Source organism: Xenopus laevis, chromosome 3L, assembly GCF_017654675.1.
Source record: "Xenopus laevis strain J_2021 chromosome 3L, Xenopus_laevis_v10.1, whole genome shotgun sequence".
Lineage (NCBI taxonomy): Eukaryota > Metazoa > Chordata > Amphibia > Anura > Pipidae > Xenopus > Xenopus laevis.
Genome location: NC_054375.1, coordinates 39,856,839 through 39,872,270, shown reverse-complemented (window position 1 = coordinate 39,872,270; position 15,432 = coordinate 39,856,839). Strand labels below are relative to the sequence as shown.

Genomic DNA, 15,432 nt, shown 5'->3' with positions numbered 1-15,432 from the left:
TATTCATAATACAGCTCAAAATGATTTTGTTCAGAAAGATATGGGGACATTGTTGTTGTTTTATTATAACAGATAAAAAGGAAATCAATTTTTAAAAAACTGAATTATTTGATTGAAATAGAAACAGAAAGAGTCTATAGGAGACAGCCTTCCCATAATTTAGAGCTCTCTGAATGACAGTTTTCCGGATACATGTACCAGCGCTGCAAAATATGCTGGCGCTATATGAAAAAATTAATCATAAAACTAGTCACCGAATTTCCAAACTGCATGTATATGTATGAGAAAAGTTTGGTTCACTTGCAATGAAGTCATCTGAAAAGCAAGTGACTTGGTTAGTATCCAGACTCATATCTGGCTAATACTGAGGCTCTTGGTCAGTAGATCTTCCAGTGGCAAGTAATCATCAGTCTCAACTTAATGTGAAATTTGCAACTATGTTACTAGATATGGAAGTATGGGAAACCCAATACTTCCCCTATTAGTTTGGTAGATCTTACCATAGACTACTGACTGTCATAGGGACAATATCATCAAGTTATATTTTGATGTGGGTAAAAGGTTTATTAGCAACATGGAGTGGTAAATCCCCAAACTAAAGGCACACAGGATGCTTTCTTACATTTTAAATGCCATGTTTTTAAAGGAAAGGCTTCGTGCACTTGGAGGTGCCAAATGTAAGGCACCCTCAAGTGATTGTATTGATTTACCTAAAACCCCAGGTCGGTGCTCCTATCAGCAGAAAATTGCACCAGCCCGGGGGTTATACCAGTGAGCACCACAGAGCGATCCTCTTCCGGCTTCTTCTTTCTTAACTAAAAAGTCGGCTATTTCGTTCAACTGCACATGCATTAGCCGCAAGAAATTTGAAGAAAGAAGAAGCCGGAAGCGGATCGCTCCATGGTGCTTACTGGTATAAACCCCGGGCTAGTGCAGTTTTCTGCTGATAGGAGCACCGGCCCAGGGTTTCAGATAAGTCAATACAATCACTTGAGGGTGCCTAACATTTGGCACCCCCAAGTGCACAAAGCCTTTCCTTCTCCTTTAAGAAGTTAAAATTACAAGCACCTGAGACCGCCCTGGCTTGTGCAAGTCAATGGTGGAGCTTTGGAGACCTGTGCTTGAACTATTCATAATAAAATTCTCAAAGCAACCACTGTTACCCCTTGTGCCATTACCCCATGGGCTTCTACACTGCTACCTCTTGGGCTCTTTCAATACACAAAAAGAAAAGAAGAAAAAGAACTACAATATCATCACATTCCCCTGTGTATCAGACAGGGAAGCGAAACATAAGCTTATGATGTTTAATGTGATTTTGTACTTTGCCTTCATTTCATCATAGGCCTTTTCATTTGTTTTTGCATTAGTAATAATGAGAAACAGACCCTGGATTATGAACTAGTAAACAAGAAAAAAAAAAAAAGGTTTAACACTGATTTTTATAATGTAATCTGCACATGTAGTCCCTAAAATTACTAGGCTGCTTCCAAATTGTATGCCAAATAAATATTACTAAGTGCGATAAGTATCCTAGTACTCTATGCAGTATATATCTTTACTTACCTCTAATTGCCTCTTACAGATCCCAACGGCATGAGCAAAATTTCAACCCATTATAAACCTGAGCACGCTTGTGTTTATAGTGAAATGTTATCACCAGCGACAGGACAGTGTTAGGATTTTTCCAAATCTTCTATTATCAAGATTTCATATCAATGAGATGTATGGCTTCAAAAGCCAAGTAATTATAGGTTTCCCTCAATAAATGTTATTAGGAATTTGCATTTCAAAATATATGTCATTACTTCATATGAAACTCACAATTTAAGTCACAGAGTGGTAGTTGATATTGAATATACGCCTGGCTATGAGAGTTACAAATGAATGAAGATAAACACTAGTTACAGCTAATATGATTTATTATAGTTCAGTGTTAACAGAGCTAACAGGCACAAATGATACGCATCTTGCCAGCTGTTCTCTGTGTGTGTTTATTTTATTTTACCAGTGATACATATTTCAGGGCAATAAAAGACAAAATAAATTAGATGACTGTTCTCAATATCACATTTAAAGCAATTACCCCACGTTTTAAAGGGACACGGACACTTTTTGCAGATAAGATTGCTCAAGGTTTTGGGGAATGCTCGAGTAATCTTTAAGGAAAGCCCACGTGAGTTAATGAACTCACAACGGGTTTTGGGCCCCATAACCTAACCAATCTTCGTTTCCATCCGCGAGCTTAAAGCCGCAGAACACACACTGGAAAAACCCCAAGATTGGTGAGGTTATTGGGCCGGAAACCCATTGTGAGTTGATTAATTCACGTAAGGGTTTCCTTAAAGCTCAAGCTTAAATAGGCCCCTTAGTGTTCATTGAAAGTGAACCTGCACCTGGGGTTTGGTGGCACACTACATCTAGCGCCAGATTTTAAAGTGCAGCAAACTTAGGTACAAAACAGCCCTGTTCTTACAGCGTTACAGTGTTAAGCAAATAAATTCCTCAGGCTCAAATTCATGGCAAATTTGCGTGTCACTTTCGCATAACTGAAGCGAAAATTTGCCGGCGTCAAAACTATTTTGGACGTGCGTCGGAATAGTCAAAACTATCGTGTGTCAACATTATTTGGACGCCCATTAACTTTAATGCGGGCATCAAAATTGACGCAGGTGTCAAAATTGATGCTGGCATCAAAATCCGTGTTTCGCTAATTTTTCAGCGAAACGGAACAAATTCGCCCATCACTGATGTTGACTTCATAAATAGAAAAAAGTCAAAATCAAACATTGTGAAAATGCTGTCAAATGTTAGTAAATCTGCCCATAATAATGAGCTATCCTTTGGTGGCTCAAGATATCTTTCTCTGACTTATTTCTAAGTACAACACACTAGAATTACTGCGCTTAATGTATGTTTTGTGTAACTGTTTCCTGGGGGAGCTCCTACTGTATCAACAGGATCATTTTTATACTGGGATTATATTTTTCAGAGCATCAACAAGAATATAGGGATACAATTTATTAGAATTATTGCAGGTCCATGCATATCATAAATAAGTATCAGTTATTGGTCGTTGTATGTATGTTATTCTGTATGTTCATTGTATAAACCCATTTATTGTATGGCGCTGTGGAATACGCTGGTTTTTTATAATACAAGTTAATAATAATAATAATAAAATACAACCATATGCATATATCACTCCCTCTCTCCTTGAAAGCCATGCAAGCAGGCAATGCAATCAAGTCTACTATCCTAAGCAGACTGTTTTTCATCAAGTTGATCCTTGGTGACCCCTTGTCATTTATTGGAGTTAATATTTATCTTGCACCTAAGATCACAAGCTAGTGTTCCTGCAGCCTCCGGCCTATACTAAATCATTGAGACTTCAGTCTGAGGGGTCAGAAAGCAGTCCATGTTTTTACACAAGCAGTGTTGAATTCAAATGAATTTTGCAGTACCTTTGGAATCTTATAATATGAGGTTCTCAGAAGTAGTGAAACGGCGAAAAATTCACGAAACGGCGTCTCGTTTTTGACGTCGGTGCCCGTTTTTTGACGCCAGCGCCCGTTTTTTTGACGCCGGCGCCTGTTTTTGACGCTGGCGTCCGTTTTTTCGGAATTTTTTTTTGACGCCTGCGAATTTTTGCAGCGAATTTTCGCTGGCGTTTTGAGAGTTTATTCGCTGCCGGCGAATCACGCAAATTCGCCGCGAATTCGCGCCTGGCGAATAAATTCGCCCATCACTACTCAGAAGCACTTCCCCTCTAAGGTGTGCAGTGAAAGAGATTAAAGGAAACACTTATGAAAAACACCAATATATCCACACCGTGTACTAATGTGTATTTTCGATACTGAAGGGCCTATTTATCAAAATTAAACTTTTTGTAATGTTAGTGGTTTTTTTCTATCAAGTCAAGTAATTTAAAAAAAATGGACATCTGCTTATTTATTAAAAAATGAAACAGCTGTGGATTAAAATGGAAAAAATGCTTTGAATTTGCCATAGACAGCTCTTATTGCCTTTTTATGAACTTGAAAGCTTTTAGATGCCAAGGATTCACATTAATTTTTGGGCTTAATAAATATCATACATTCAAGTATTTGAAAGCATAGATTTGAATGTTGATAAATAACCCCCTAAGTGTATTTCCCACTAGAAGACTAATGCACAGTCCCTAGTAAAAATAAGGGTAGATATGTAAAATATACATTTTGTTGCACAAAAACCTGAAGTGAGTAAAAGCTACAGTACTTAACACAGCAGCACGCAGCAGTTCCTGCTCTTGTTTTACCCTTCTGTATAATTGGTTTTGTGCTTAACCACATTTACCAAATGTGATTTAGAAAGATATCTTATAATATTCCATTACAGAGCACACTGTCTTGTTGATCTGATTAAAGGGCTTTCTGGAGTTGCTCATTTTTGAATGAAAAAGGCAGCGCTGGTGGATCTCTAAATGAATTACCTGTACAGCGGAACTTCTTGCTCTTAATCTGGCTGATTCTCTTGTTGGCCAGTCGACGTGGGCTGGTGCATCGGGTGCCGCTGGTTTCTATCGGATTATCTTGCAGGTAATCAGCAAGCCACTTCAAATGGCAGTCACACACAAACGGGTTCTGAGCTAAATGTCTGTAGGAGAGACAGGCAGTAACTCAAACATGACCTGGCACTCTGTCTACATCTCAATATTATATTTTCATTCAAGCACTGATAGAATAATTGAACAAACTACTATCCAGTACAGGCCGGCCTTGGCAAAAACCAAATGAAACTGCTTATGAATGAACACTTCTGCCCAGCTGCCACATTTTTGCAAAAAGTTAAACTGGTCCTCAGTCCTTTACAGAATAACATTTATAGAGAAGAGAGATTAACCCCCTTTTTTATTACTTATTTCAAGTCATATTTTGGCCTTTCTTTAGAAAATCTGCATCATTTTACACCCAACAATACTAACGAACAATTTAGAAATACACAATGTAAACACGACATCTACTCAGCTTACTTCTTACCTATCATAAGTCTTGTATGAATTATGATTAGAGGGAAATGTCATCAAAGAAGTCCTAGCAAATTGCAACATATCTGTCTTTCAAACCCATAGCCTATAAAGTAGAATCTTCTCTACCCACTATTAAGTGTCCCAATAAATTGTTAAAAAAGTGGATGAAAGCTGTTTGTATTCACATAATAAACAGTGGTCTTCACTTACCCACTAAACCAACACCCCTTAAGTTGCTTCCAGTTTTCCGCTAAATCCATTGGCTCTTTGGAACCTAGATTATCTTTACTGCCAATCCAATTATATTTACATATCCAGACATTATTTTCTCCACTCTCTTATCACTCCCTCACTCGCTTTTCCATAATATTTATGTACTCTTAAAGGCTTCGCAAAATGTGCTTGGTACTGCTAAAACACAACTTTGAGGAAGGTTATTGTCATGTATGTCCTGGCAATGGAGAGTGTTGAATACAATCCAAGTTACAGAGTGATCCCTTATCTGGAAAACCAAAGGTCCCCAGCATTTCAGATAATAGATCCTATTCCTGTACTATTATGAAAGCATTAGACACATGCATTTTGAAACTTGCATACTCACAGAGTTTGGATTGACTGAAGAGGAGCAAAGAGACCCTTGCTGATAGTTTGAAGCTTGTTGTCATAAAGTGAGAGCAGATTGAGATTCTGAAGATCTTGAAATGTGTTCACTCTCAGGCAATTTATTTTATTGGCATTCAGAAGTCTGTTAAAAAAGATCACACTTTAAGCAAAAAGAACCAGAACAACAAAATGTGTATGCAAGTTATTATGTTACCTTGTATTACCAGTCATCTAGCATTGTGTTCACCACATCAAATGGGAAACTTTACACTTCTTTAATTTCTCAATTAATGACAATAAGTAATGTTTTTACATTTCAAAGTTTTCTTTCTAAACCATTTTGAAGACCTTGAAGCTCAGCATACTCAAAAAATCCACTCCATGTCCAAATCTCAATATGGCCTGCTATACCAAGGAGCAATGCAACATATGCTCCCTTTCCAAGGAGGTTGCAATAATTATTGCTACAACTGACCAGTAGCTATAATATACTGTATATTACCTTCACTGTAGTGGAAGTTAGAGCCTGTGCCAGGATTCTCCTAAAATATATATGTGGGTGTTCAATAGTAGCTGAGGGATATATCTAGAAGTAGGTAACATGTCTAGGTAGAGACTCCTTGAACTTGAGTGCTTAAAGCAAACAATCAATGGAAATCAAAGCTGGTGACAGTAACTGTTCATTTATGGAAGAAAATGACATTTGGAGTGACCTTCAATACATATAAAAGCAGAATCATGAAAGGCTGCCTGGTTTTAAAGTTAAAAAATCAAATCTATTATTGGATTCCTACATTATCTTCACAATATCTTCAGTACAAAAATGTCAACAAAGGTGGGAAATAAAAAATATCAATGATAGAGCCTATTATATGTGCTTCCTTTACTGTCTGTATGCCCTTCCAAAAATCTGGCCTATTGGCCAGGTAGATCTACTTTACAAATGGTTTATTGAATCACAATGTTTTGGTCCTGAAAATCCACAAAATATAGTAATGTGGTGCGTCTTCAAATATGTTTTTTGTATTCATGCACATTTAACGGCATTAGCAGAAAAACGATTTCAGAATGCAATTTTCTTTCAACCTAAAGTACCAGCAACTGCAACACATGCTACTTGGAATGATGCAGCCTATAATTACCACTATTACTAGAAGCCTCTTATAGTAACAAAATGATTTTCATTAATTTAACAAATTAGTAGTTTGTTCTTTAAAAGCAATTTCCTATAAAGGGATTCTAAAGTGCACTCGTCGGTTTCAGTTCTGTAGAATAATAGAAGCCGGCTTAGTTATTTAATCTTTATCAAATAGCAGTAGTTTCCCTCCAGTCAACCAAAGAATTGTTTTATGAGCATTAGCCATTTTAAGAAATGAAAACCATTCAAATCAAAGTCATCATGAATATTTAGGGAGGAGGGTACATGGAGCATTTTTTGATAATAATCCCAATGTATTTTCTTTAGCCTACTGTGTTATCACTGGCATGCTTCTAAGCGATCATAAAGATCTCAGGGAAAACTTGTAACTCTACCATTTGGAAAAAAAGGCAGGTGTCCATAATGATTTGATTTATTTCAGTACCTCAAGAGAGCCATAACATTATCATGTTGACTTCTTTACAGACTAAAAAATTCCTAGCGATTAACGTTTACATGAATACTTCCATCTCATAGAATCAATTCAGACTCTAGGTCATCAGTTTTCATTCAATATGACATTTTGCAACTTGGATACAGTTTGTGGTTTGGAGTAGCTTCATTTTGCTCTATGTTCAGCCATTTGTTCTATGTCCCAGACATATCACTTACAAGATAGGTTTGGGCACGGTTCTGCTGAAATTCTAAGAATTGGTGGTATTGATCTCTGCTGCTGTAACCTCTGGATCCCATCCCAGACTTAGGTGGACAAGCTATTAAATCAGATATATAGATTGAAAGCTGCTATTTAAGGTTTCTAAGATATTTGAGCCCTCTTTATAGATTTTATCTTGTCAAACAATTTACTCTTTAAAGTGCATCTACCTTATTAAAATTAGTGGGTTTCTATTTTTAAAATATGCCTAGTTCAAAACCATAACTGAAAGATCTGCAGATAAGCCACAGAAATGGGAGGGTTCGATTGTGGAAGGATATGAAAAATCTTTATTATTTGTAAAGGCCACTGCTAGATCCCAGATAAGTGAGATTTTCAAAAAGTCCCACCTAAGGCCTTATAGGGGATACCAGTTCCATCCTCTTCCACCCTCCCCAAAAATGTTACTTTGTACAATTGTACATTCTTGTTTATTGGAAAACACTATGTTATCACTACTACATCTTCTTTTAAATCTTCTCATGGCTGTCGAAGCTTCATCGGTGGTTTCCAAGCACAGAATAAGTCTATATGATGGGTGACTTAAGCTGGAGAGGATAGCCTATGCCATGACATTTTTTGTGCCTTCTGTCCTACTGACTACAATTGGCATAATGTGTAATGTTTGATAATGGTCAGTTATTTAATAAAATATTATCCCTGCAAAAAGTTATTCTTCTCTAGTTTTTGGATGAAAAGTAGGATACAGAGATTGACTTTGGTTTTTGTTAACCATGAGCAGAAGTTGAAGAGTAACCAGCCATACCCATACCATTTATATTGTAAATATTCCAAGGAGACATTGTTTGTATTGTATTCCTATATTTTGAAAAATGATATATTGAAACCAATGTAAAAGTAAATGATAATTATTTTTTCTACTCCTAATAATAACTAAATATTTGCAGTGATAACATTTAATGAATTAAATCACTACATTTTACAAGTAGTTAAACATAATAAAATCTATCATAATTTGCAAAGTATACTTCATAGCTTTCTACCTTCAATTACGTTTCATCAGAAACGGTTTGCATTAATAATGGGAAATGAGATAAACTATGAAAGCATTCTAATCAGTCATCTTATCAGTAGGTCTTATGTTTATTAAGACAAAATCCAATCTGGAGTGTTGTGAATGCTCAATTAGATCTAATCAGGATGTGCTACTTCCAATTGTGAAACAGCAGGTCAAAGGAAACCAAATGTAAGCAATTTACATCTTTAGCATCAATTTATGACTTTAGCAGATGTTGACTAGTACCATGTAAAGCATTTCGAAATTTTAGAGCAGGAAGCAGGAATATATATCATATAAATCACATCTGTAAATAATGAAACACCGTTATGGGCATCTTTCCACTACAAGAGTCATTTATAACATACTGATCTTGTCAATGTCAATAGGCAGGAAAGACTTTGTAATCAACTACTAATATCTAATATCTATTACAGGTTGAGATACTGGTGGAATGCTTTTCTATGAATCAGGGCACAGGCAATACATCATTTGTTTTATGAAAAACAAGTAATGAGGAGAAAAAGCGCAGCTAGAAGCCTATCTCCCCTCCAGCGGCATCCCGCGAGAACTCCACAGGCGCAAGCAATCCCAACTCCACGCAGGACACGATGAGTTCAAACAGTGCGGGCGCTCGGATAAAGTAGGAGGTGTATATTTCTTCATCAATTATGGCTTTATTCCAGCAAACAATGTGACATACAGTGGCAATCAATAGTGCAATTCAGCCTACGCGTTTCGTGCCCAGAGTTACCGGCCCTTCATCAGAGCTCTGATGGAGTGTTGGTAACTCTGGGCACAAAACGCGTAGGCTGAACTGCACTATCGATTGCCACTGTATGTCACATTGTTTGCTGGAATAAAGCCATAATTGATGAAGAAATATACACCTCCTACTTTATCCGGCTGAGCGTCCGCACTGTTTGAACTCATCGTGTCCTGTATACATCATATATTTTGCATGTAAATCAAGTAGTGCTATTTCTGTACTTGGAGAGTAAGCATCTTCTAAGAACTTGACTGTAATCATTACTCATTGGCTTATTGTTGTCTGCAATCTTGAATAATGTGAAATACAGGTAGCAAAACATGATTTCTTATAGATATTTCTGCTTTCATGTGTGTTACCTAGTAGTTGCCTTCTTAATTCTACATACCTCTCATAAAATGCAGCTCTCGCATGCCTTATGACTTTTCTAACTATCTTTGCAGTAGAACATGAGTCCTGGATGGACTAAAGTTTATATAATTTACATTAATTACAAGACTGAGAAAGGTGACAGCAAGAAACAAAGAGAAAGTATATAAAACTACCACACTTCTAAAATATGTATTTGATAAAAAAGGAAAATACTAGTTAAGCTTCATAAAAAAACTAAATGTAAAAACTAAAATAATATCACCACCAAGTAATTATCCTGCCCCTAAACAAAGACACAAAATGTACAAAGGAAGTCATTAATTAATATTATCCTTTATTTATACAGTCTTGACATGTTATCCAAAGACTGTTTATCATTTACATCAGTCCCCAGTGAAACTTACAATCTAAGATCCTTATCATACAAAACACACTAGGGTCAATTTCATCCGGAGCTAATTAACCTGCCTGTATGTTTTGGAAGTGTGGGAGGAAACCAGAGCACCCAGAGGAAACGTAGAGACTGGGAGAACATACTAACTAACTGGCTTAGGAATAGTATCACATTTCTTAGTTTGACAGGATGTGGGAATTTCTTTTATTTACTAAAAAACTTTTGCCAATCACACGAATGCCTCTAATATAGAGAGAACATCAGCAGATCATAATTAAAACTGACATTAAAAACTGTTATTTAATTCCCTACTTCGAGGATATATGTGAATGTTTGACTGTCTATCTGTGACATCAATGGCAATAATATATGATAAGTCAATGAGTTCCTACTTAAGGGGCAGATTTATCAAAGGTCGTATTTCGAATGTATGTGAATTTTGTTTTTACTCTAAGCACAAAAACAAAACTGTGGTACTGTGTTAGCCAGTAGCAAAAATAACAAATAAAAAACAAACAAATACAAAAAGTATTGTAGAAATGATACCTATATTGGCTAACAATAAAAATATTATTGTTAGCCAATATAGGTATCCTTTCTACAATACTTTTTGTATTTGTTTGTTTTTTTATTTGTTGTTTTTACTCTGATAAATTCAAATTTACTCAAAACCCAAATGTTATCTTATTTAAGAAAAAAACTCGAAAGTTTAAAATTTTAACTAATGTCACTGACCAGAAAACTCGAATCCAATTCAAATGCAATTTCGATTTAAGTTTTTCTCTGAGAAAAGTCAAGAAGTCTATTAACATCTTCAAATGGGTCAATGGACCTCTGCCATTGACTTGTAAATGAATTCGGCAGGTTTTAGGTGGCGAATATTCGAATTAGAATGGTTTCCATGGTCGAGAGTGATCTTCACGCCTCATCAAATTTACAAGTTTGTGCTTTTAAATTCAAATTTGTGAGTTTTGACACTGAGAAAAATTCGAATTCTTCTTTATCATTCGAACTTTAATAAATTTGCCCCTATAAGTTGCATAGAGCCAAAAAGTCTATCCCAGTATTAGGTACTAATTTAAGAGAATATATAACCTATTAATTTACAAAGGACAAGCCCAGTACAAACTGATATTGCTATGGCTTTGTGGATGAGGTCATTATTATCATCAAATTCCATGTAAATGTAGATTTACATATATCATACATCTTTTTCACATCACTGCAAGTTATAAAATAAGATACAATAATTTGCTCATCATGTATTGCTATTAGCCTATCCAGATTAATTTTTTTTCTCAGTATAATAAATATCACACATAAGATCATCATGCTGTTTACAATTTGTTCCCTCCTATAAGTGATCACGATGTATTGCCTTTGTTTTTCCAACAGGTCATGCTACAGCTACAAATCCAATAAATCAACCTTTGTTCAACAGAAAAAAAAGTCATCATAACAATACTCACAGCAGCTGAAGAGATACAAGGCCATCGAAGAGTCCCTTTGGAATCTCTGTGATCTTATTTCCATACAACACTCTGATGGAAAGAAACAACACAAATTGTTAAACAACAGCTGTCTTTATTATGTTTCTTTGCTTTCTATTACCATTTTTATTGATTTTGGGTACTGTGCTCAGGATTCGTGGTACTACAAGCAGTCTTTCATTTAACAACCAATCTAATTTCCATCCCCGAGATGTATGAAACATTAAATGAGATGTTCAGATTCATACTCAGGCTGTTGTAGAACACACATTTAAAATAGATGACCTGATGCACCACAGCTCACTGCAATTCCACACATTATATTCATTTAACCTAATGCTATATATGTTACAATAATTCAAAGATTTTCAGTTAGATTTGGTTGTGATGTTTTTTTGTTTTCTTAATTTTTTACTAGGGGTCAAGGTGTTTCACTATTATAAGTTATTTTTGATAACTGGAAATCTAGTTGTCTGCTGTTAAACCTCAACACCTTCACCATCCCCACTAATGATCTCCCTAAGAAATATATAACAGTTTGGAACTCATCCGGAAGAATCTGGAACTGGGACTTTTTCATATTCTTGCATTTATGCATAGGTCTTCTGGTGGAAGCTAAACACTTGTGTTGAAGTTTGCAGAACTTGAAGGATTTTACATGGAATGTGAAGATTATCTTCAAATAACGCACTTCTTCTATCTTAATCAAAAGAGTAATAAATCCATAAAATTCAAATATTTCTGGTATTGTGCAGAGCCTGCCAAGAACAGAGCTACTAGTGGTAGCATGTGCACCTGTAGACCCTTACATTTTATGGAGAAATAAATAATTATTTATCCAGGGATTCCAATCCAATGAAAGCATGGCATTTTGCTGTATATTTTTGAGAAATATAGTCAAGTTGCACATGTATAACCCAGGCATAATAGGGGCATAATATATATTATTTGAAGCGGGAAAGGGGCAGAGATAGATCACAAACAATGAATTACAGTATTTTATCATCAGAATCAATATGAAAACCTCAGGTAGATAAGAAAAACTGCCCCTAGTGGTGGCACAAATTTCATAAGGTATTACATTAAAGTATTTAATAAATGACATAAGGGGATATATATTAAAATGCAGTAAATTTGCCCAGATGCAGTAACCCATCAGCAGGAACATTTACTGGTCACCTGTTTAAAAGTAAACACCTTATTGGTTGCTTTAGGTTACTGCTCCTGGACAAACTTGGTGCTTTTTATTTCATATGGGGGTTAGATTTTTATGGATTTATACAGTTTCTTAAGACATTCTGGCTTGTCATTCCTATATTAGGGAGGAATAATGTTTACATGATTTGTGTATAACAGCAAAATATTCAACAAACATCTGTAATATTAGAATGCTCCTGAATCTATGACACAGTGTTTGGTGTAGTAGATTCTAATGCATCCATTCAAACCTTACGAAAAGCAGATGTGCAAGGCATTCTTTAAAAAATATTTAGTGGTTTAAAGAAAAAAAACCCAATATTCCCTGCTGCTAATCAGAAAAAAATCCTAACAGGAAAACTGTTAAATATTAGGAAGGAACAGAGAAAAGGAAATATATTGAAAAGAAATATATGTGACATTGGATCTAACTGTTGTTATATAGAGATAATTCTTATCATTGTTGCAACATTTTTGGATATTTAAAATAAAACCAAAAGGTATACAGCCTTGAAGAGCATTTTATATACACATATATATATATATATATATATATATATATATATATATATATATATATATATATATATATATATATTATATAAATTTTATTTTTATTTTATTTTTACAGGATATTCAAGAGCCATGAATATCCTGTAAATGATATCCTTATAAACAGTGCTTGTGATGTCATTGGTTATAATTAGAGTGACTCACTGAAACTTGTACATTATAATAAATAAAGTACCCCCTGTTGCAAAATTTGAGGATATTAGAAATCACCTAGGAGTTCCATGCTCTGTATAAAACCACGAGGCTGAAGGTCATGGACCTCCTCAGTAACTTCCTTATAATATTATATTATTATATAATATTATAATTCCTATAATATCCTTATATTTTACAAGAGGGGGTCATTTATTCACTATATATATATATATATATATATATATATATATATATATATATATATATATATATATATATATATATATATATATATCTGAAAACATAACGTTATATAGAAACCTAAAGGCAAAGGATAAAAAAACTTCAGATGTAGTGGAATTCTTGTTAATTAACCTCAACGTGCCCTTTTCCCACATTCTTTCCATGAACTACAGTCGCCATGCAATTCGTGTAATGCTGCATCTCTTTCTGCTTTTACATTAATAACTATTAGCAGTACAAAAATGAGATGGTTAACTTATCTAAGGAAAAACTGGAAGGGGTTGTATTTTATTGGCAAAAGCTTCAAGCTAAAATTATATTCCGTGTAGTTTCCAAAATATGTGGTGAAATAGCTTACTGTGCACATAGAACTTTCCAGCTTGATATGTCATCTTATTTGCAGACTCTGGTTAATGCAAAGTCTGGCTGCCAGGTTGGCATGAAAAATGGCAGTGTGCATGACAAATTTGTCAATGTTAGCTAATCTTGTTTTACTGAGCAAGAAACACTACATCAAACAAACTATATAATTGTTTTTACTTTTCAGAATTCAGAATTGAGTAGCCTTTAACATTCACTAAAGTAGTAAATCTGTGATTTTGCGTGTAAAGAGCATTGCTTCTCAACAGCATTAACAGGAGCTGCCACTGAGATTTCTTCTACGAAAGTAAGCTCGAACATAGCAACATCTGCATTTACAATTACTACTGCTGTTTTATGGAGAACTTCATCAGCCAAAACAAACAACATGAAATAAATGTTCTCTGCACAATTATGTTTTTTTTTTTTTTGCTGATAATTGTATTTATGACAAAATGTATTCTCCCTCTAATTGAAATATTGTGGCACTGCATGATTATGTAGGAAAGTCAAAAATTTGCTGTTTTTGACTCCAAAACAATCAGATCTTTAAGTTGCTTCATCTCTATGTGTATGATTGAGGGATCTCTCATTCTAGTCAAATACAGCAAAGATTTTGCTTTTTTTATGGAAACAATTATTATTTGTTCCTGTCTCCTTACTCATCACCTGGGCATATTTTAATTGAGTATGTTAGTCCAATTATTTGTTTCTTGTTGATCTTCTTGTCCTTATTTATTGAAGATAAGATGACTGTTATGGCGTTTGTTCTCAATAATGCGTCAAAATCATTTTTTACTGAAATTCTGCATGTTTTATTGTAAATCCAACAAAATGTCTCAAAAACAGGGAGGGAAGTCCAAGGAATTCTGCTTGAGACAAAATGGCCTGGGTGACTTTCATTGTTACATTATTGATAATTACTGTTACACTGGTAACTTTGATACCAACCTGCTGCCTTATATATACATGACAGCAAGATTTCCGAACTATTTGTGCGTCGATCTGGCAAAGCCAATAAGAGAATACCGTGCAATATAGAAATGCACACAAGGATAGTACAGGGCCCATTTATTTAATCTCAATTTTTTTCTGGTCAAGGTTAAACTCCAATTTTTCATGGAAGAAAACCTCCAATTTTTAGCAATTTATCATACTCTAAAGCTGCTAAAAATCTGAATCCAAAGGTCATGTAGAATTCAGTGGCAGATGTCCCTGAAGTTGTTTCTTGATATCATGATCTGCACTGGATAATCTGAAAAAGTTGGGGTTTTCGTCCGAAAATCCAAAAAAGTTGCGTTTTCAGAGCGTCAATCATACGATAAGAATTGACACTCGATTGTTTGCACTGTTTTGACACTCAGTTATTTTTAGAAAAAATATTTATAAATGAGCTCAATTCATGGAAAGGAGTAGG

At 35.0% G+C, this 15,432-nt stretch overlaps 1 protein-coding gene across 1 annotated transcript in view; it reads right to left on the bottom strand.

Moving 5' to 3' along the window:
* LOC108710233 (slit homolog 3 protein) overlaps positions 1 to 15,432 on the bottom strand; it is a 406,008-nt gene that overhangs the window by 84,344 nt on the left and 306,232 nt on the right. The window contains exons 12-14 of the mRNA XM_041586150.1: positions 11,487 to 11,558; positions 5,610 to 5,753; positions 4,472 to 4,635 (exon numbers count right to left, since the gene is read on the bottom strand). Of these exons, the coding sequence (XP_041442084.1) occupies positions 4,472 to 4,635; positions 5,610 to 5,753; positions 11,487 to 11,558 (380 nt within the window). The remainder of the gene's footprint in view (positions 1 to 4,471; positions 4,636 to 5,609; positions 5,754 to 11,486; positions 11,559 to 15,432) is intronic.